Source organism: Notothenia rossii (assembly GCF_949606895.1).
Source record: "Notothenia rossii genome assembly, chromosome: 6".
Lineage (NCBI taxonomy): Eukaryota > Metazoa > Chordata > Actinopteri > Perciformes > Nototheniidae > Notothenia > Notothenia rossii.
In genome coordinates, this window is record NC_136909.1 from 77,705,844 (window position 1) to 77,724,360 (window position 18,517).

At 40.4% G+C, this 18,517-nt stretch overlaps 1 protein-coding gene across 5 annotated transcripts in view; it reads left to right on the forward strand.

Moving 5' to 3' along the window:
* LOC307043194 (ankyrin-3-like) overlaps positions 1–18,517 on the forward strand; it is a 96,993-nt gene that overhangs the window by 40,328 nt on the left and 38,148 nt on the right. For all 5 annotated transcript variants that reach the window (XR_013809296.1, XM_079687502.1, XM_079687499.1 and 2 more), the window contains exons 7-23: positions 1,106–1,129; positions 2,689–2,787; positions 4,159–4,257; positions 4,659–4,757; positions 5,225–5,422; positions 6,217–6,315; positions 6,471–6,569; positions 7,053–7,151; positions 7,259–7,456; positions 9,377–9,475; positions 11,890–11,988; positions 14,362–14,559; positions 14,825–14,923; positions 15,917–16,015; positions 16,144–16,242; positions 16,353–16,448; positions 18,332–18,404. Coding sequence is in view for 4 of the 5 variants with exons in the window: in XM_079687502.1 (XP_079543628.1) it covers positions 1,106–1,129; positions 2,689–2,787; positions 4,159–4,257; positions 4,659–4,757; positions 5,225–5,422; positions 6,217–6,315; positions 6,471–6,569; positions 7,053–7,151; positions 7,259–7,456; positions 9,377–9,475; positions 11,890–11,988; positions 14,362–14,559; positions 14,825–14,923; positions 15,917–16,015; positions 16,144–16,242; positions 16,353–16,448; positions 18,332–18,404 (1,876 nt within the window). In the remaining variant the exon portion in view is untranslated. The remainder of the gene's footprint in view (positions 1–1,105; positions 1,130–2,688; positions 2,788–4,158; positions 4,258–4,658; positions 4,758–5,224; positions 5,423–6,216; positions 6,316–6,470; positions 6,570–7,052; positions 7,152–7,258; positions 7,457–9,376; positions 9,476–11,889; positions 11,989–14,361; positions 14,560–14,824; positions 14,924–15,916; positions 16,016–16,143; positions 16,243–16,352; positions 16,449–18,331; positions 18,405–18,517) is intronic.

The window sequence follows — 18,517 nt, forward strand, 5'->3', positions numbered from 1 at the left end:
AAGAATGGCACACACAACATGCTCTGTATGTGATGACTACTTCTATTCATGTGTCCTGATATTGAAGCTCAAGCCGGTGACGAGTGATATTTTTCTAACAGTTGGTAACGTTTTTTTAAAATCTCTTGGTTGATTAATTGTTTCTTTGACTTTTGATCCTTTAGTTTTTTACATCAGTTTTCCTTTCTTGCTGCTTTTTTCTCTTCTTTCTTGGTTGAATTAGCTTTTAATGTTCTTTTAGCAGAAAGGGGAAAGAAGCAGAAGCACATTTAAGATAAGATGGATCTGTATTAGTCCCTGTGGGGAAATGCAGTTGTTTAAACAGCAACAGGGTAAGATTGAAAAACAGGACAGCCCAGATTCACACAAGATTAAAGATTAATACAATAAAAGATACAATTAAATATAAATACTTATTTATTTATTTGTATTTATTTGTTCTGTCTTTGTATACATGTATGTATGTATGTAGGTACGTGTATATACTATGCGCATGTGTACATGTGTGTGGGTATGTACACACACGTATGTGTATGTGTATGTGTGGGTATACAGATGTGAGTATATGGGTACAAGTATTACTGTTACTATTCTTTATTCCCTTATCTATACATTTTCTTTTAATATTATCTTCTACATTACTTTACTTTGACCTATACATGTATCTATTTAATTTATTTAATTATTTAATTTACTAGCTAGGACCGGGAGGGGGGGGAAATAAATAAAAATATTGACTGTATAAATGTAAACTCATTGTGCCTGACTCAATAAAAAAAATATTTAAAAAAAAAACAATTAAATATAAAATTGAAATGATATACAGTTAAGTAACATATACACATATTTGGGTCATATACATTTGTGTATTTAATCACATTATTTAACAAGGAGATCACCAGAATATGTGAATGTACTGTATGACCGTGCTGGAGGAGGATTTTAGTTTCTCAAATCTTGTCACTCCAACATGAAGCACATAATAACCTTTACCTATAACTCATTTTGTGCTGAGCTGCTTCTCCCCTCACTCTGCTCCTCCACTTCTTTTTCTGTTTTTTGCTCACTAACTGCTCACTCTCTCCTCTCTTGGCTCACTCTGTAGATGATGGTGAATAGAACAACAGAGGTACTCCTCTACTCTGTACCTAGTTTCTCCATTGCAGTTCATAAAAACTCTGAAATACCAAACAAACACCTCAGTGCTCCCTGAATGGATGCACTCGTGTTTCTGCAGCCCTTTGTGACTTCCTGTTTCCTCATCTTCCTCTACATTTATCATTCATGTAGTTGATATTGCTAGTCATAGAGAAAGTCAGAGTAAAAGCATGTTTTACTAAAACTGATGTCGTAGATCCTGAGGCTGGAGGCTTGGGGTTATCAAGGTTTTCTAATGGTTTCATGGAAAATTCATTTTGACTGTTGACAAAATGTCGTCCTAATGTGACCTAACGCAGTCTTTCCATGAAACTGATTAACATGATAACCGGTGTTAGCATGAAAAGTGGTTATCATTCATTGAAAAGCAGCGGTTTGTCCATTACCTGCATGGCAACCAAATCCCCATGAAGCTGTAAAGAACCCAGCCTCCTAGCAGCAGGACAGTTAGTCTGATTAGTTTTACTATCCTGTATTGATTTTAGTTGTTCTAATCCTACACCCTTAAAGCATTGTGCATGGGACCAAAGCAACAAGCTACCTCGACACTGCTTCTATGGTAACACTGGCCTCTTCGTCACACCAAAGTCTGGCGGCCTCCTCCTGAGTGCGCCTGTTTTGGTTGGCATTGTTTCTGGCTTTGGCAGGCGGGCCAGTTATCTGCTATGATTCATCCAAAAATGGCTTTGTTGATCTGAGGCTCCTGCATCGTGGTACACAGATTTGCATAATACTCTGAACGATGGAAGATGGATTTTGGTCCACAGATTTCCTATAAGGAACAGGAATTTGTGTGGTTCCTTTTAATGTTTGGGGACCTTTATGTTCTGTTATGCTTGTATAAAATACCTTCTGAAATTATTCAAAGCTTTAGGGTTTCTCATGTTTTTTTTGGGACATCAGATATCAGCAGAGATACACATGTCCTAGCACCTGCTCTCCGGATTATTGGTTAGGCTTATTTGGATTTGGGATGCCGATGATTAGATAGCTTAATGTCAGACTCATTCACTCATTGGACAGATTGTTTCCAGTGTCCTTGTATTGCTTTGACAGCTGTTGGTCGCTAAGCTAGGGGTTTTGCTGGGAAATTACTTTCATTTGGGATGAGTGGACATTAGGTTCATTTGCAGGACACCTTTTACCTAAAAAAGGATCAGGATGTTGTAATTGAGATGAGACAGATTACCGGTAAATATCATCTTTCAAACTGGAGTTATTGATTGACAGCTTAACTTTACTTTACCGGGTGTAATGAGTTGTTTTTCAGTATAGTGGAAACCCCTCTAGTTGTCAGCATACTATTGGCCCCATGTTTGATGCTTCGATAAAAGGACTTTCTCTGCCACTGTGAGAAAAAGTCAGGTGTCCGTGTAACAGTGTGTCCTCGTCTGTGTGTCGACCTTAGGACTGTGTAGGCTGATGTAAAGCTCAAGGTGTCCACTGTTCATGTGTTTTATAGTTTTTAATGGAATGCGTGTGCTTGTCTGTTTCTATGTGTGTCTTGTACGCGTGTTTTCCAATCCCCAGAGTGGTTTCACCCCCCTCCACATCGCAGCTCACTACGGAAACATTAACGTGGCCACGCTCCTGCTGAACAGAGGAGCTGCTGTAGACTTCACGGCTAGGGTGAGTTTATTCTGCCCTCTGCTGTTTGGGAGGGGAATGACCAACATTTAAGGTAAACAAGAGCGGAGGTGTTGATAGTATAATGCTCTTTTATGCTGAACACAATAATCATACTCAGCTGTGAAACACTGGTCTGGTTCAGTTCAGGTTTCCATTTATTATTCAGCCTACTGAGATGTATAGGCCAGTTGTAGCACATTGCATGAAACACATTCATTGTGTCTTACAGGAATTGATAAAGGCATCTCTGTCTATTTCAGTGGGAGATAATGAGATAAAGAATACTGGATTTTCAAACTGGGCAATTTAAACTAGAAGAAGTAGACAGTGCATTGGATTATATTTTCGATTCTAGATTAGAAAATGTGTTAAAGATGGATGTGTTAAATCAACGTCAGATAGACTATGAAAATGGTTCAGGATATTTATGAAGACATTTGAGTGTAAGGACATTGGTTTAATGAGAAAGACTTGGCTAATTTGTATTTTAAAACGGAATAGATTTTAAAGCTGTTTTATATTCTTAATAATGATGCTGAACTACAAGGTGCTTGATTGATTAATTTACTGTATATAATTGTCCGACAGCACCCTTATAAAGGCAAAAACGTTAAGTGAATAAAACATGGCTTGCTAAAAAGGACGTGTGATATTTTTAATTCGGGTGTCCTCAAAGCTCTGCAGCAGTCTGCAGCCCGCTGTGTGCTTTTTCTCAAACCTACACACTGTAAACAACGCGAACTTAAAAGAGGCAACATAATCATTTAGTTCAAGTAGGCGTGGGAAAACGAATCCCCTACTGTCCTTTAAATAAACCCAGCAGTGTAATTGTTACACAAGCTGATATCCCTCTCTGTGTTCATAATAGGTGCGACACTCTACAAGGCTGCTGTCTCACTTTAAACAAATGTTTGGATTATATTCAGTAGAGTAGTATTACTTTTCATTTCCTGTGATAGCAACATTGTAGTGGAATATTGGGTGACATTAAAATGGTCTTCTTTCCTCAGTAGACTAACCAGTTTCAGCAGTGGCCCGTAATTTGTTAGCTGGTGTGTCGAAGGGGTGTTAGTGTTTGTGCTGCTTTTTGACACTGATTACCGGTTAAGTCAAAAGAGGAATGCTACAACAGTGGAGATAAATGGTATTATACAACGGAGCTATTGATAATAAAATACTATATATTCTAAATGAGGAGATTGCAGGGTTTGTTTAAGAACTAGAAATTAAGCAACGTGTGATATCTAATGAATGAATTACATTTAATTGTTTACTTTTAAAACAATTGCATAATGTTAGCTTTTGTTTAAACAATAAAGCACTGCTGCTAATTTGCTAAATCTTAATACCAATGTTCTCCTTTTTGTTTAGAATGACATCATACCGCTTCATGTGGCTTCAAAGAGAGGCAACAGCAACATGCTCAAGTTGTTGCTGGACAGAGGGTCCAAAATTGATGCAAAGACCAAGGTGAGACTGTGGACATAATTCTCCTCAGAAAACTGTTTGACATTTCTGGATGAAAATCTGGTCTGTTGGTTGCTGATGGGCAGCTTTATTTTTACCCTGGTTGCATTGGATACAAAAAAAGGCAGTTCATTAGGCAGACCTTTCTTCCACGAAAACAGAGCCCATTCGTCAGTATGTCAAATGATGTTTCCTAATGACATTCCTTTTTGTGGAAATCAGTAAATGTTTGATACACAACAAGCCACCAAAAGGGCCATTTTATAAAACATTGAATATGTCTTACGTTTATTATTTGCTCGTTATGCGAGAACTGCTATCCAGGTGCATTTTAAAATGTTTGTTGAAAAGAAGGGATAGGTTTGTTTTGTGATTTATTCACTCCTGGCTCTCTTCACTTTCAGGACGGTCTGACACCTCTTCACTGTGGGGCGAGGAGCGGGCACGAGCAGATTGTAGAAATCCTGCTGGACCGAGGAGCGCCTTTCCTGTCCAAGACCAAGGTAGCTAGTGGGACGATACATTCAGGAGACTCTGTTTAGCTCAGAATAGGAAAGCAAAAGTCACAAACACATGTTTTTCTTTCACTGATTGAAACTTAAAACAGGTTATACATTGTTTATAACATTGTAAATAGCTTTCCTAAGCACTATTTGACACCTGTTAACCCATCAGAAGGTCGTAGATGTCGCATTGTCTGCATAACATCTGTGCGACCTCTCCACAACAGCCGCTGCGTAGCGATTGAACAGTTTGACCGCGCAGGACGACCAGTGTAACAAACTAGACATTGTTGTAATGACCTCGTTATAACAATGCTCCTGTAACAACTTCCTTCAAAGTCTTTCGGTGCCGCGCATGGACCGGCCCTAACTTACTCAGTGTGTCTGTCCATCTGTCTACGTGTCCGTCTGGGTGTGTTGTCTGTCTGTCTCTCTCTTTGTCTCGCTCTCTCTCCCCCCCACCATAGAACGGGCTGTCCCCGCTCCACATGGCCACTCAGGGGGACCACCTGAACTGTGTGCAGCTCCTGCTCCAGCACGACGTGCCGGTGGACGACGTCACCAACGACTACCTGACGGCGCTGCACGTCGCCGCCCACTGTGGTCACTACAAGGTGGCCAAGCTCATCGTGGACAAGAAGGCCAACCCCAACGCCAAGGCTCTGGTAAGGAAAAGTGTTGGAATCAGAATCAGAATACCTTGATTCGTCCCACAGAGGGGAAATGTACAGGGCTGAGGGGCTGAAAGTGAAAAGTGACAATGTCCTATTTGACAAAAGCATTAAGTAGATATAATGTATTGTAGAGGTTGTGAGTAAACAAAGAAAATAAACTTCTATCTTTGACTACTAGGTGTGAATAAAAGGTTTTTCTGGATTATAAACAAAAATATAAGCATTTAGTGCAAAATGTTTTCCTTGGCGAAATGAAGGCTCCTTTTATAAGAATCAAGAATGAAATGAATAGAGAAAAGGTGCAGATGAACTTGACCTTATAATTGCAGATTGTGGTTTTGTGTTCTGGAGGTACCATTGTTGTATCATAAAGGTAATGCAATGCAAATGTTCCAGCCAAAAGCCTTTCGCTGCACCAATGTTTGAAAAGGACTGATATACAAAGGGGTACAAAGTATCATCAGATTGATACATGAAGCAGAAAAGAGGAACAATTGTGAAACTGGGAATAATCAATCCTGAAGTGTAGATCTGAAACTGACACAGATCCATACAAAGGGCAGAATGGAGGAGTGGAGGCACTGAAAGGTTTCTCCGTCACCCTTGTGGTTTGCAGCTGACATTTTCTGTACCACCCATTCATTAGCTAGCAGATCATTTGCTTCCCCTTATCAGCCAAATAAAAGCAGCAACAGAGGTCTTGTGACTGTGGAGAAGTTCATCCCTTACATTGCAGATACTACAGTATAAGCCTTACACTGAGTTTTTTTTCTTTCCATGTGCAGAATGGCTTCACTCCGCTTCACATTGCCTGCAAGAAGAACAGAGTCAAAGTCATGGAGCTGTTGCTAAAACACGGGGCGTCTATCCAGGCTGTCACTGAGGTACTGAGCACTATTCTCTGATGGAATCTGCACGTGGCACCAGAAAGGTTTTCTTTAAAACTGCATCGACCTTTAACTATGCTGACGTGTGTCATTTTATACCTTGTGACCTGCTTTAATAATGTTTGTCTTTGTTTGAACTTGTTTTTCTGCAGTCTGGCCTGACGCCCATCCATGTGGCAGCCTTTATGGGCCATGAGAACATTGTCCACGCACTGACGAACCACGGAGCCTCCCCCAACACCACCAACGTAGTGAGTGGATCATTTGTAATGCACCGTTACATAAAATGCACAAAAAATGTATTTAATCAATATTATTTAAGCACTTTGAGGACCAGGAAAAGCGCTATATAAATCAAATGTATTATTATTAATAATGCATACTTTCTTTTGTTTTCCTTCCCAATTTACTCAAGCTTGAAAAAACGTTTCAGAATTGTTCAAATTTTTCTATGCTTATTTTCTCTCACATTGTGTGTCATCATTACACGTAACCTTACATTACTCTTGGGCTTTGTCACACCTAAAGGCCACACAAACATGTGCAGATTTATTTGTATTTCTTAGGCACTCTTACAGGAGGTGTTTGACATACTCATGTCTTTTATTTCCGCTTCGGGAAATCTACTGTTATATTTTTGTTCATTGTTAATTTGACTAGATGATATGTATGTTGTGTATAAATCCCACATCATTGCATCACTGACAACTGTCCGTGTTCTGTGTGCCTTCCAGCGAGGAGAGACATCTCTCCACATGGCAGCGCGGGCGGGTCAGGCAGACGTAGTCCGATACCTGCTGAAGAACGGAGCCAAGGTTGAGACCAAGTCCAAGGTTAGAACACGGAGCTACATTATCAATCACCATTCACCAGTCGGGAAGTAAAAAAACAACAAAATGATCAAATACGGGTCCAAAAGTCACTCTCTCCTTCTGCGCAGGATGACCAGACAGCGTTGCACATCTCCAGTCGGCTGGGGAAGGTCGACATCGTCCAGCAGCTGCTGCAGTGCGGCGCCTCGGCCAACGCTGCCACCACCTCAGGCTACACCCCCCTTCACCTGGCCGCCCGCGAAGGACACCAAGATGTTGCTGCCATGCTGCTGGAGCATGGAGCCATGCTCTGCTCCTCAACTAAGGTCAGTCTGATGGAGGGTCTTATTTTGAGCGCATAAAGTCATGGAGTTGGATGTCTATTTATTTCCAATACACACAGGAAATCACAGGACTAACTGATCTGTGAGCTAGGGGAAAGTGAGAAAGAGGTTGACTGTTTGATTAACTGTCCTTTCTCTAAGGACATAGGCAGGTACTTATGACGTCAATTAAAATGTATTTATTTAGGCTGGAGGACTATAAGAACTTGAGTTGTGCTTCAGGAAAGGATTTCTTTTTCTTTTTTCACAAAACAATAATAAAAATGTTGTAATGTAATGAACTGTTGGACTACTGCAGCTCTCTTTTTGTTGTCTCAAAAACAAGCATCACTGAAAAGACCATCATCAATATGTCAGTGCTTTGTATCTCCACTAGTGGGCACCAGTTGACAGCCTCGATGGAGACTGTCTTATGATGTTTATCAGTCAGAGTTTGCTGAGATATAATGTTGTGACAAGAGCATTTATAAGACCAATAACCTTCCTGTAACCAGCCTACAAGACTCAAGCATGTTAGGTTCTGTCACATAGAGAATCAAATGAATGCTGGTGTCTATATTCAGGTCAGTGGTAGTAATCGTGTTGGCCCAGTAAGACAATTCTTCTTCTTTTCTTTTTTTTTTACCTCAGGAGGGTTTTTTCTGCCAAAGCGACCCACTGTGGGGGAATGATGTCAGTTTTTGGTGCCGTTTGTTTCACATGTGACTAATTGCACGGATCAAGGTCAAAGAGAGATTTAGCGTAGACTTCATGGAATCAGTCGGTGCACGTGTGTGATAGTATGTTGCTGGGGGCTGTCTTTCAAGGTGACCCCTGTCAGTGGAACAGATTAATGAACAGTAAACCCCATGGTGCCAATGCGCACACTTTCTCTTTCCCTTTCTCTCTTTCTCACACACACAAACACACACACACACACACACACACACACACACACACACACACACACACACACACAATGACATCATTAGGGACGTAACCTGAGTCAGCTGTTCAATGAAATGATGTCATACAAATAAGGCAATAGAGGAGTTGTGAGATCGAAACCTTGAATTTACTAATTTGTGATAAAACATTTGATCATAAATATTTTTACATTTTTATAACATTTAAAACAAACCTGTATCAAGCAACCTGTGTTCTCTCACATTACCCTTTAGTCTATATGAATACTAACCAATCAGACAAACTAGGACATGTGTTTCAGAGCATGGAGTAGAAGACCCACATTCCTCAGGAAAATATGACCTAATGTCTTTAAATATCTTCTCATACACACAGGAAGAAGCCCAGATTAGCATAATCACATTATACAGCAGCCATTTATAGATCTGAATACACGAGGAAAAAGGGGTCTTTGGCTCAGTTTCTCAGTGTATCATAGCTTGTTGTTATTAATAATGTAATCAAGCACAGATAATACTCATTTATAGGTCAAGTTATAAAAAGGTTGATTTAGTGAATTTTGTATAGCTTTAAAAATCTATTACAGCTTAATTTAAAAGGTAGTGTCATATGTCAGATATGAGATCTGACATATGACACTACCTTTTAAAGGGAAAACATACTTGTTTACTAAATGTTAAAACATATTTTCATTTTAGGATGAAACAGTTTGATTTAACTAAATGAGTTGATATAAACCACATTTGGTCCCTTTAAGTAAAACTAAGTATCTGTTACAGTGCTTGTACACATCCTTCATTTCTGAAGTTCTTAGGTAAAAAAAGGAGTTATTTACAACTATGTGAGAAAATATGTTGTTATGAAGAAGAGCTCGACCCCAGGCCTACAAGGTCCTGACTTAAAACAACCCAAACATTGACTTCCTGTTTGAATACTTCCTCTCCATCTTCCCACTGTCTTTCATTTTGTTGATATATTTGATTTTGTGTTCAACAGAAAGGGTTCAGTCCGCTGCATGTGGCAGCAAAGTACGGCAAGATGGAGGTGGCCAGCCTCCTCCTGCAGAAGAGAGCTGCTCCTGATGCTGCTGGAAAGGTGAGGTGTCTTTTAAAAAGGAGAAGAAGAAGCCTGGTGCACAAACACACTTTAGGGAGTCCATCTTGAACTTGACAATAATTCTTAAGAGTGTTTACAGATGTGTTGCTGTTGGAAAACATGAGCTGTCTGAGCAGGGAGGGGCCTGGCACAGAAATCGCTCCACATATTAATCAGGAGACACTCCTACACAGAGCAGAGAAAACGAAGGCATCAGGAGTATAAAAAGAGTTTACAAACAACCAACAACAATGTGTTCCTGGTTAAGAGTAATCTCAAGTAATCCCTCAAATATCCTGTGAACATAAGAGAGAACAGCTAGGAATAGAGCTAATAGGATTATAAAATATGTTTGTAGAAATCTACTTTATATAAAAAACACAAGCAGTGGATCACACAGTTAGAGTTTCCAGTGGGATTTGGGCAACAAATGTCCAAAATGGCAGTGACAGTGGCCATTTGTCATCCTGCTAGTCTTGTTTACGCTTACCCTTATTCAACATGTTTTTAGGAGAGTAAACTGTTGTATTATCCAAGCTGCAACAGGACACAGGGGTGGAGGTGCTAAGGGGGGCGGGGGGGTGTTGTGAGGTGGAGCGGCAGGTTTAAGACTGATCCCAGGACAACAGAGCCAACAGATGCTTGTGCTGAGTGAACCTTCTGGGTAGATTTGCTTTTATTCCCCTGGTGATGCACTTATTCCACCTCCACATGCAGCCGTGTCCAAACGCATTTGTTCACACATGCACACACACATATTGACGCACTTAGTTAGCTAGTTGTGTGTGTGTGTGTGTGTGTGTGTGTGTGTGTGTGTGTGTGTGTGTGTGTGTGTGTGTGTGTGTGTGTGTGTGTGTGTGTGTGTGTGTGTGTGTGTGTGTGTGTGTGTGTGTGTGTGTGTGTGTGTGTGTGTGTGTGTGTGTGTGTGTGTGTGTGTGTGTGTGTGTGTGTGTGTGTGTGTGTGTGTGTGCCACCATCTGAGAGCGTTTAGCATAATGGCAGTCAGGTATGATAATGAAGCTTCCACACTGCCCTGTGGTGTCCTACTATCAGTCCAAAACAACAAAATCATACTTTTACTTTGGTTTGAGTTAGTTTTGTTTTGTTGAAAAATGAGAAAGACAACAAAACTTTATTTGATTTCTTCAGGTTTTTACCCATAATATGATTGAAGTTTCACATCTCTCCAGGTAACAGCTCATGAGATTACCAGGATATATTCTGCTCATTCTTTCAGAGTAAATTCAACTTTATTTTCAATATGAAGAACATAATAGTGGCTCAGGGAGCTTCCTGTGATATAAGCTGATTACTGTGTGACTGGAATACTTTGGGTGAAGCTCAGAGTGCGCACACTTGCATACCAATTTTATTTTAGGGTCTCAACCCTAATATAAGATGTAACATGCTGCTACTGCTGCTGCTAGCACTCTAATTTTGCTGCTCCTCCTACTAATGCTAACATATGAATAATTTATTCATCACTGTCCCACAAAAACATCTATCTCCAACTTTGGTTCTGTTAAAAATGGTTTCACATAACATGTAGGATAAATATGAACAACACGACAAAGTCTGTTTACATGTTGTAGGGTGTACAACTGCATTACTATATGTGGAAATGATCTTACTTAAAGGTGACCTATCATGCAAAATGCACTTTTGTACATCTTTTATACACGAATATGTGTCCCCGGTGTTCCAGGGAACTCACCAAGTGTCAGAAAACACAACCCTCTCTATTTTCCTCCATACCCAAATCTCTTAAAAAGGGGTTGCAACGGATCTGATACAGACTGATCCAGATTTGAACACTTCTATGACGTCACAGAAGTGGCGCTACGGCTATTGGGCCAACTCCACCAATCAGGAGGAGACAGCCACGGACATTGCCGTTAGAAAGCGCTGGAGAAGCTGTAGTACATATGCCAGGCCTGTAGATGGTGCTGTTCTCACAGAATCAGCCCATGAAAAGACAGTGTTAAATTGAGTGAAATGAAGAATGGCTAAAATGCATGATCTGTTTGGTATTTTGAAAAATAAAAAGTATAAATATGCCTTATATAGGTATGGTCCTACACTATATTATTCAAATATAGCATGATAGGTCCACTTTAAGCTAAATAAACCATTACAAAAACAATAGGATCAAATGTGACGTTGTCGAGATGGATTTAAGTGGCTATAGCCAAGACATTATCCCCCTTAGCTTTTTCTTGATCTAGGTTTCAGCGTTATGTTGTTGCAAGTTTAAACTGTTTCCTGCTCTAACTTTCTTCCATCAGTTTGATGTCGATCTCCCTCCATGGCATTAACAAACTGGTTCTTTTATTTTATTTTTCGGCAATCCTCTAACCTGGTGTTTTGCTGCTTGCTTGTGTGTCTGTGTGTGTGTGTGTGCTTGGGTGTTATAGAGTGGGCTAACTCCTCTGCATGTAGCCGCTCACTACGATAATCAGAGAGTGGCTCTGCTCCTGCTGGATCAGGGAGCTTCCCCACACGCTGCCGCCAAGGTATCCACACAAACACGCATTCACACACAAATAATCTACCTGGCTTTTACTCTCAGTGCCGTCTCACACCATTGGACACCTTGTGTATGTAATGTATGAACATGTAATAGTGACCCTTTTGCTCCCAGTTCCTCTTGTCCATTCTTTGAGTGAATATGCAGCTTTTCCTTTGAGCTCAGCAAAGTCTTTGAAATCACTGGACCAGCCAAAATGTAGCTCATACTGTCAGCATATTGGCACTGGTGGTTTGCTATATTTTCCTATTTCTTGTAAAACAGCACTGGAGGGCACATGTGAAAGGACTGTTTATGTGTGAAACATGTTGTAAGTTACTCAACAGTCCTCCACTACAACAAAACCACCCACTCTGTGAAGTCCTTTCCAGAGCTGTACATTTTGTGTGTTCCAAATAAAAAGCTCTCATAAGAAACACTTTTGTTGCTCTTGTTGAAATGTCCGACAGACATTTCACACATGGTGGAGTTGTGGTTATTCTCCTGCTTTGCTTTTGTAGTCTGTCAAAACCACAGAGCAAGTATGAGCAGAATGGCAGAACCACTAACCAAAATATGGCAGGAAATGCCTGTTTTCGGTCAACTAACATTTAATGTGCCCCGATAGAGGAGACAAAAGCTTGTAAAGCTAATTTATACGTGCTCTAGCTAGCTCTATTTATTCCTTCCTCCTTCCCACACTCTTAGTCATGTCTCTTTGCTTCCCTTTCTCTTAGTTTCTACCTCTATAAATTGTGTTTAATTTGGCTGGGTGCTTAAATGTGTGTGCTTTGTGTAATTTAAGGACTTTTGGAAAGGGATCAATCTGTCTTCTTGTCTAGAAGCAATTTCACACACACATGCAAACAGAGTATGATCAGAGTCATCACAGAACACATTTCTCATGCTTCATATCTCTGGACTAAAGACAGAAAGATCAGAAATTATTTATTTTTTATTTGTGACATAGGTGTTACTATAAACACTTTTGTGACTTAAAGGTCCCTTGTCATGCTTTTCCAGTTTTTACCCATCCCCTTGTGTGTTATGAAGGTTTTTATGCATGTAAACGGTCTGCAGAGTCAAAACCCTCAAAGTACACCCTGTAGCGAGTAAAACTCTAACACAGAAAAGACCTCCCCAAAACGCCTCGTTGGAGATATGTCACTGTCCATTGATTCTTCCGGGTACGCATGATGTCAACCGTACCCGGAACGAAATGGACCAATCCGTGGAGCCGTTACGTTACGTCCGCGGAGCAGTTACGTTAAGCCCCCGCTGATTGGTCCAAATTGACCAATCCACGGACTTCCTCACACACACACTCAGTGCAGGCAGCTCTGCTGATCTCTCCTTCCTGGCTGCACGATGATAACAGACAGTTGGGATCGCGGCAAACTTTTCTCTGCAGACCCATTCTCACAGCGTTTATCAACCTTTTTCTTACTCAATATCAAGCCACACTTATTGTTTTTACTTCGGCTGTGACTCAGGGTGAGTTTGGTTGTGTTTCGCTGTCGCTAAACAAGGAAACCACACCTCCACGGAGCTCAGCGTGATTCACAACGTCCCGACCAATCAGAGCAAACTGTGCTCACAGGGAGGGTGGGGGCTGGAGCTACTGGAGCTACAACGAGCCGTTAAAGGCAGAGAGTGAAATTCAGTGAATACACGTAGTTTACAGAGATGCTTTATGAGAAACCAAAGTAAGTTTGGAAAATTGCACAATATAAATCTATTCTAGTAGACCTCAACAATGGAATTACGATCAGTGGAAATGGCCATGACATGGGACCTTTAAGTAGTTCACGTGGATCATGTTCAACAATATTTATTGGATGACAGACAAACTTATTTTGACACTTTAATCAATCCACGGCTAAGAACTAATTGTTAGATCACATGACCTTAGATTTTGTGTCATAACTAAATGCATAATACTGTATGTTGATATGGAAATCTATGCATCACAACTTTTTTGTTGTGATGCCAAACCTTTATCCCTCTATATTCAGTCTGTGATTGTAGTTACAGTATGTAATGCACTACTGAAACTTCTGACCTTGTTTTTCTTATTACTCCTTTTTATCGAAGCTCATTAGTTGGCTTTCCAGTGCAGCCAAATACTTTTCTGTCAAGTAATATTTGTTATTAAATGTAATGGCCATCCTATAACATTTCTATACTTTATAGTCTTCAATGTATGAAGTTGATTCTATTTAGATTCAGAACCCAAATGAATACATTATGTAAAAGGCCCTCTACTGAACCTCTGAGCTTGCCATTTCTCAGTACACTGAAATAGACAAAAAATAATACACAGAGGAAAAAGAGCTCATTCCAACCCTTTAACTCCTGTGTCTCTTTCAACCTGCCTCAGAATGGCTACACGCCGCTCCATATCGCTGCCAAGAAGAACCAAATGGACATTGGGACCACACTGCTGGAGTACGGCGCGGACACCAACGCAGTGACGCGGCAGGGCATCAGCCCGATCCACCTGGCAGCGCAGGAGGGCAGCGTGGACCTGGTGTCCCTGCTGCTGACCAAGAACGCCAACGTCAACACGTGCAATAAGGTGAGAGCAGTGACGTAGCTGCAGCATGCTCAGTTACAAAACAAGTGAATTCCTTTAGCCTCTTCAAACACACACATGCAGATCTGCTTTAATGCTAGCATCACCATTTTGGGAACGAGATAAAGATACTGTAGAAAAACAGATGGGTCTTTAAAGCATGTTTCCAGCATCCTGTTTCCTGTGAGAGATAGCATGTTGCAGTCTTGTTATGGGCTCCCAGCATAACTAATGACCATGACTGTGTGTGTCCTTTCCTGTTATACAGAGCGGACTCACACCGCTCCACTTAGCAGCTCAGGAGGACAAGGTCAATGTTGCAGAAGTCCTTCTCAACCACGGTGCTGATGTCAACCCACAAACAAAGGTGAAGCTTTCTCAGATATTATATATAAACTTATGAAACACACACTGATAGGGGTCTTTATATCTCTTTTAGCCGCTAAGGTTTGGTGAAAAGCCGTCAATATACACACATCACTTTTGTGTTTTCCTTTTTAAGTGGAATCTTTTTTTAAAGTTTAATAGCGGCTATAAATTCCACTTACACACACTCTTAGGCACACACACTCACTCACACAAATACACACACACTCACTCACACACACTCACACTCACACCGATCATGTCAGGTGCTACATAAATAAAGGATTGCTACCTGAGTGGAAGGTGTTCATGTCTTTATGGATGCTCCCTGCACTGCAGCAAACACACACACACACACACACACACACACACACACACACACACACACACACACACACACACACACACACACACACACACACACACACACACACACACATGCACATGCTCTTTTATTCATTTAGTCACACAATGCCAGTTTCATTCACGTACACACAGACTCACACACATGGGCCCCATAAAAGGCTGCTCACGTTCACTGAGACAGACCTGCAGCAGCCGAAGGTTGGACTAACACAAGGTTATGTACTGTGTGTACGTGGGTCTGTGTGTATTTGTGCTGACAGGACAGTTGTTTACAGCAAAGAGGTTATTCACTCACTGATCTCCCCCATTACCATAATGCACTGTACTCATAATTCAGCAAGGACATGAAATATGACACAGCTTGGACGTTGTATTTACAATCAGAGATAGCATGCTTAGACAAAGAGGTTAATAAATTGTTCCCATGTAAACCATGAGTGTTCTCTCATATAATAATTCAAATGTGTACGAAAAGCCCTTGGTACCTTGCATTGAATTCACTTTAACATAAAAGCTAGTTCATTAAGAAACTGTGATGTAACAAGATGAGGTATTCAGTCCGCATAGGTTATATTCCACCTTTTTTCCTCTCGTCGCCCTTTAACGTCTCTGTCTCTTCCTCCTGCAGATGGGTTACACACCACTGCACGTGGCCTGTCACTATGGCAACGCAAAGATGGCAAACATCCTGCTGCAGAACCATGCCAGAGTGAATGGCAAAACGAAGGTAAAAAAGCACCTGTTTACCAACCTAAACACACTCTCATGCACGATGTTGTAGTTTCATATATAAGATCTTCTAAATCATCATATTTAATAAGTATTTTCTCTCCCTGGATGTTTGTGTGTCTGTAGAACGGGTACACTCCTCTACACCAAGCGGCTCAGCAGGGCCACACCCACATCATCAACCTGCTGCTTCAGCACGGGGCCTCGGCCAACGAGCTCACTCTGGTCAGTGCACAAACACACTGGCACGCACACACGCTCCAACAGAGCTGATGAAATAACGAACGCTCTGTTTTCTGTCGGCCTCCTGTGAATAACTTCCTGTTTCTGCTCAGAATGGGAACGCTGCCCTGTCCATCGCCCGCCGTCTCGGATACATCTCTGTGGTCGACACTCTGAGGCCTGTGACGGACGAAAACCTGACCACCATGGTGAGACACTAAGTCCTTTCATTGGTATCTCATCAAATAAGATAAGAGGTATTTTATTCATCCCAATTTGGGAAATGTTTTTGTTGCAGCAACATAAAACAAAACAAGGCATTGAACATAATAACACATTAAAAGAGTAGAAATAAACAATACTAAAATATAACCATCTCAGAACAGAACAGAAATAGAAATAAACTGTTTATTTGTCAGACCTAAACTGTCTGACGAAAAAAAACATTGTTGAAGGGCCAGTTTTCTGTTAACTCATTATTAAATGCACACAATATATAGATAATAATATTTATCACATCACCATTTCAACCCTAATATGAATACAAAAGCCACGCTAATGCAATAAATCCAAGAAATTAACCTGTTTAGAATTAAAAAGTTGTTTCGTACTTTTGATTCTTCTGTACCAGAGAATATGAAACAGTATAAAATGATTTGAAAAGTGGGAATTTAGCATCCTTTTAAAGTTGAAATTACCATACTTTTCACGTGTTTTCCTACACTACTAAATCTCATATGCTTTGCCTCATTTACTTATTTACAAAGTATTAAAATATTGACCTTTTTTTATTGCTTTCCTACTTTGCAGGCAGCTATTCATTTTTATTTATTTCTGAATAGGAAAATAATTTAAAGCTCTTAAAAAAGTTATCAATCAACAACAAGGCAAGTAAGGATTTAAAACTTCACAATGTGAGATAAATAGTATAGAATTGTGATTGTTTGTTAGCTAAAAACGTTAAATATACTTAAGTAAAGTTTCAACTATTTATCGCTTCTGAATCAAAACATTTACAACCACTAGTGTTCCTGATTGAGCCGCTGCATTGAACTAAATGGAGACCAATTCCCCTCTCATATTAAGACTTGGCTGGTCAGACAGCATCATACTGTAAGTGGGGTCAGTGTGTGTGTATCCTGCAAATCAGCCAGCAAGTAAGTCAGTAAATCACGCTGGGTCACATGTGTGAAGTTGTCCTGATTAAGACACAGAGAGAGGGCTTGGATTGGAGATTAAGGTTTCTCCTCAAATAGCTCAGGTCACTAACAGCGATCTGATCCACACACATGTCAGGAGATAGAGGGGGAGGGAAGAAGGAGGAAGTAGAAGAGGAAGGAGTAGGATAATGGAGTGAGGGGGGGGGGACAGAGAGGTCACTGAGGAGCCTGCACAATCAGCAGCAAAGTGAATTAGCTGTGACTGTCTCTGTGTACAGTGAAGTTACTTAGAGATCAAGGTCGTGTCCTTGCTTCTCTGTGTGATGGATCTATTAGTCCATGTGCAGACGTCTCTGTGTTGTTTTATGTCTCTATTGAACCTACATCTGCAGCCTGTGGGGCTACTGCTGGTCAGTTGTGTGTGTTAATGTGTGGCCTTCACACACACAGCACCATTACATCTTACTGTGCCTGAGGGGCCAGGGCTCAGATTCACTTTAACGTCCATATTAGGAAACACACGGGAAGGTCACACTTTGGTTGGAATGTAGATGCTCATCTTGTCACATTTGTCTCTAAAATGTTTATAGTTTGGGGTGATATAGCACCTTCAATATGTTCGGTATAGAGCTTAGTTTAATATAGACCATCAGCAGTCAAATCATTTGGTATGTTATCGTATTCTTTCAAAAATCTAATGCCGCATTTTTACTCAAATTCTCAAATTGGAACACACCACAATTATTGAGTAAAGTATTCACAATAAAGATATTATCGTAATATCCATAGAAAATAATGTAACATCTGTCAAATGTAATAACTTCAATTATTGTTCACTTTTCTTTTAGCAAACCAATGTATTCCAGAACAAAGATTAGTTTGTTACTATTTTGCCAAAACTGAATTGTTCATATATTTTTTGACATTTACAGAGTGCTTCAGAAAAACACAAAATCAACGTCCCAGAGACCATGAATGAGTTCCTCGACATGTCCGACGATGAAGGTATGTGAAAAAAGCAACAGTTTTACTAATTCCTCCTCATCTTCAACCATTTATTACTAAAATGTCATACTTGCAAACTATTGCTGCAGCTTGATAAAAAACAATTATATTAA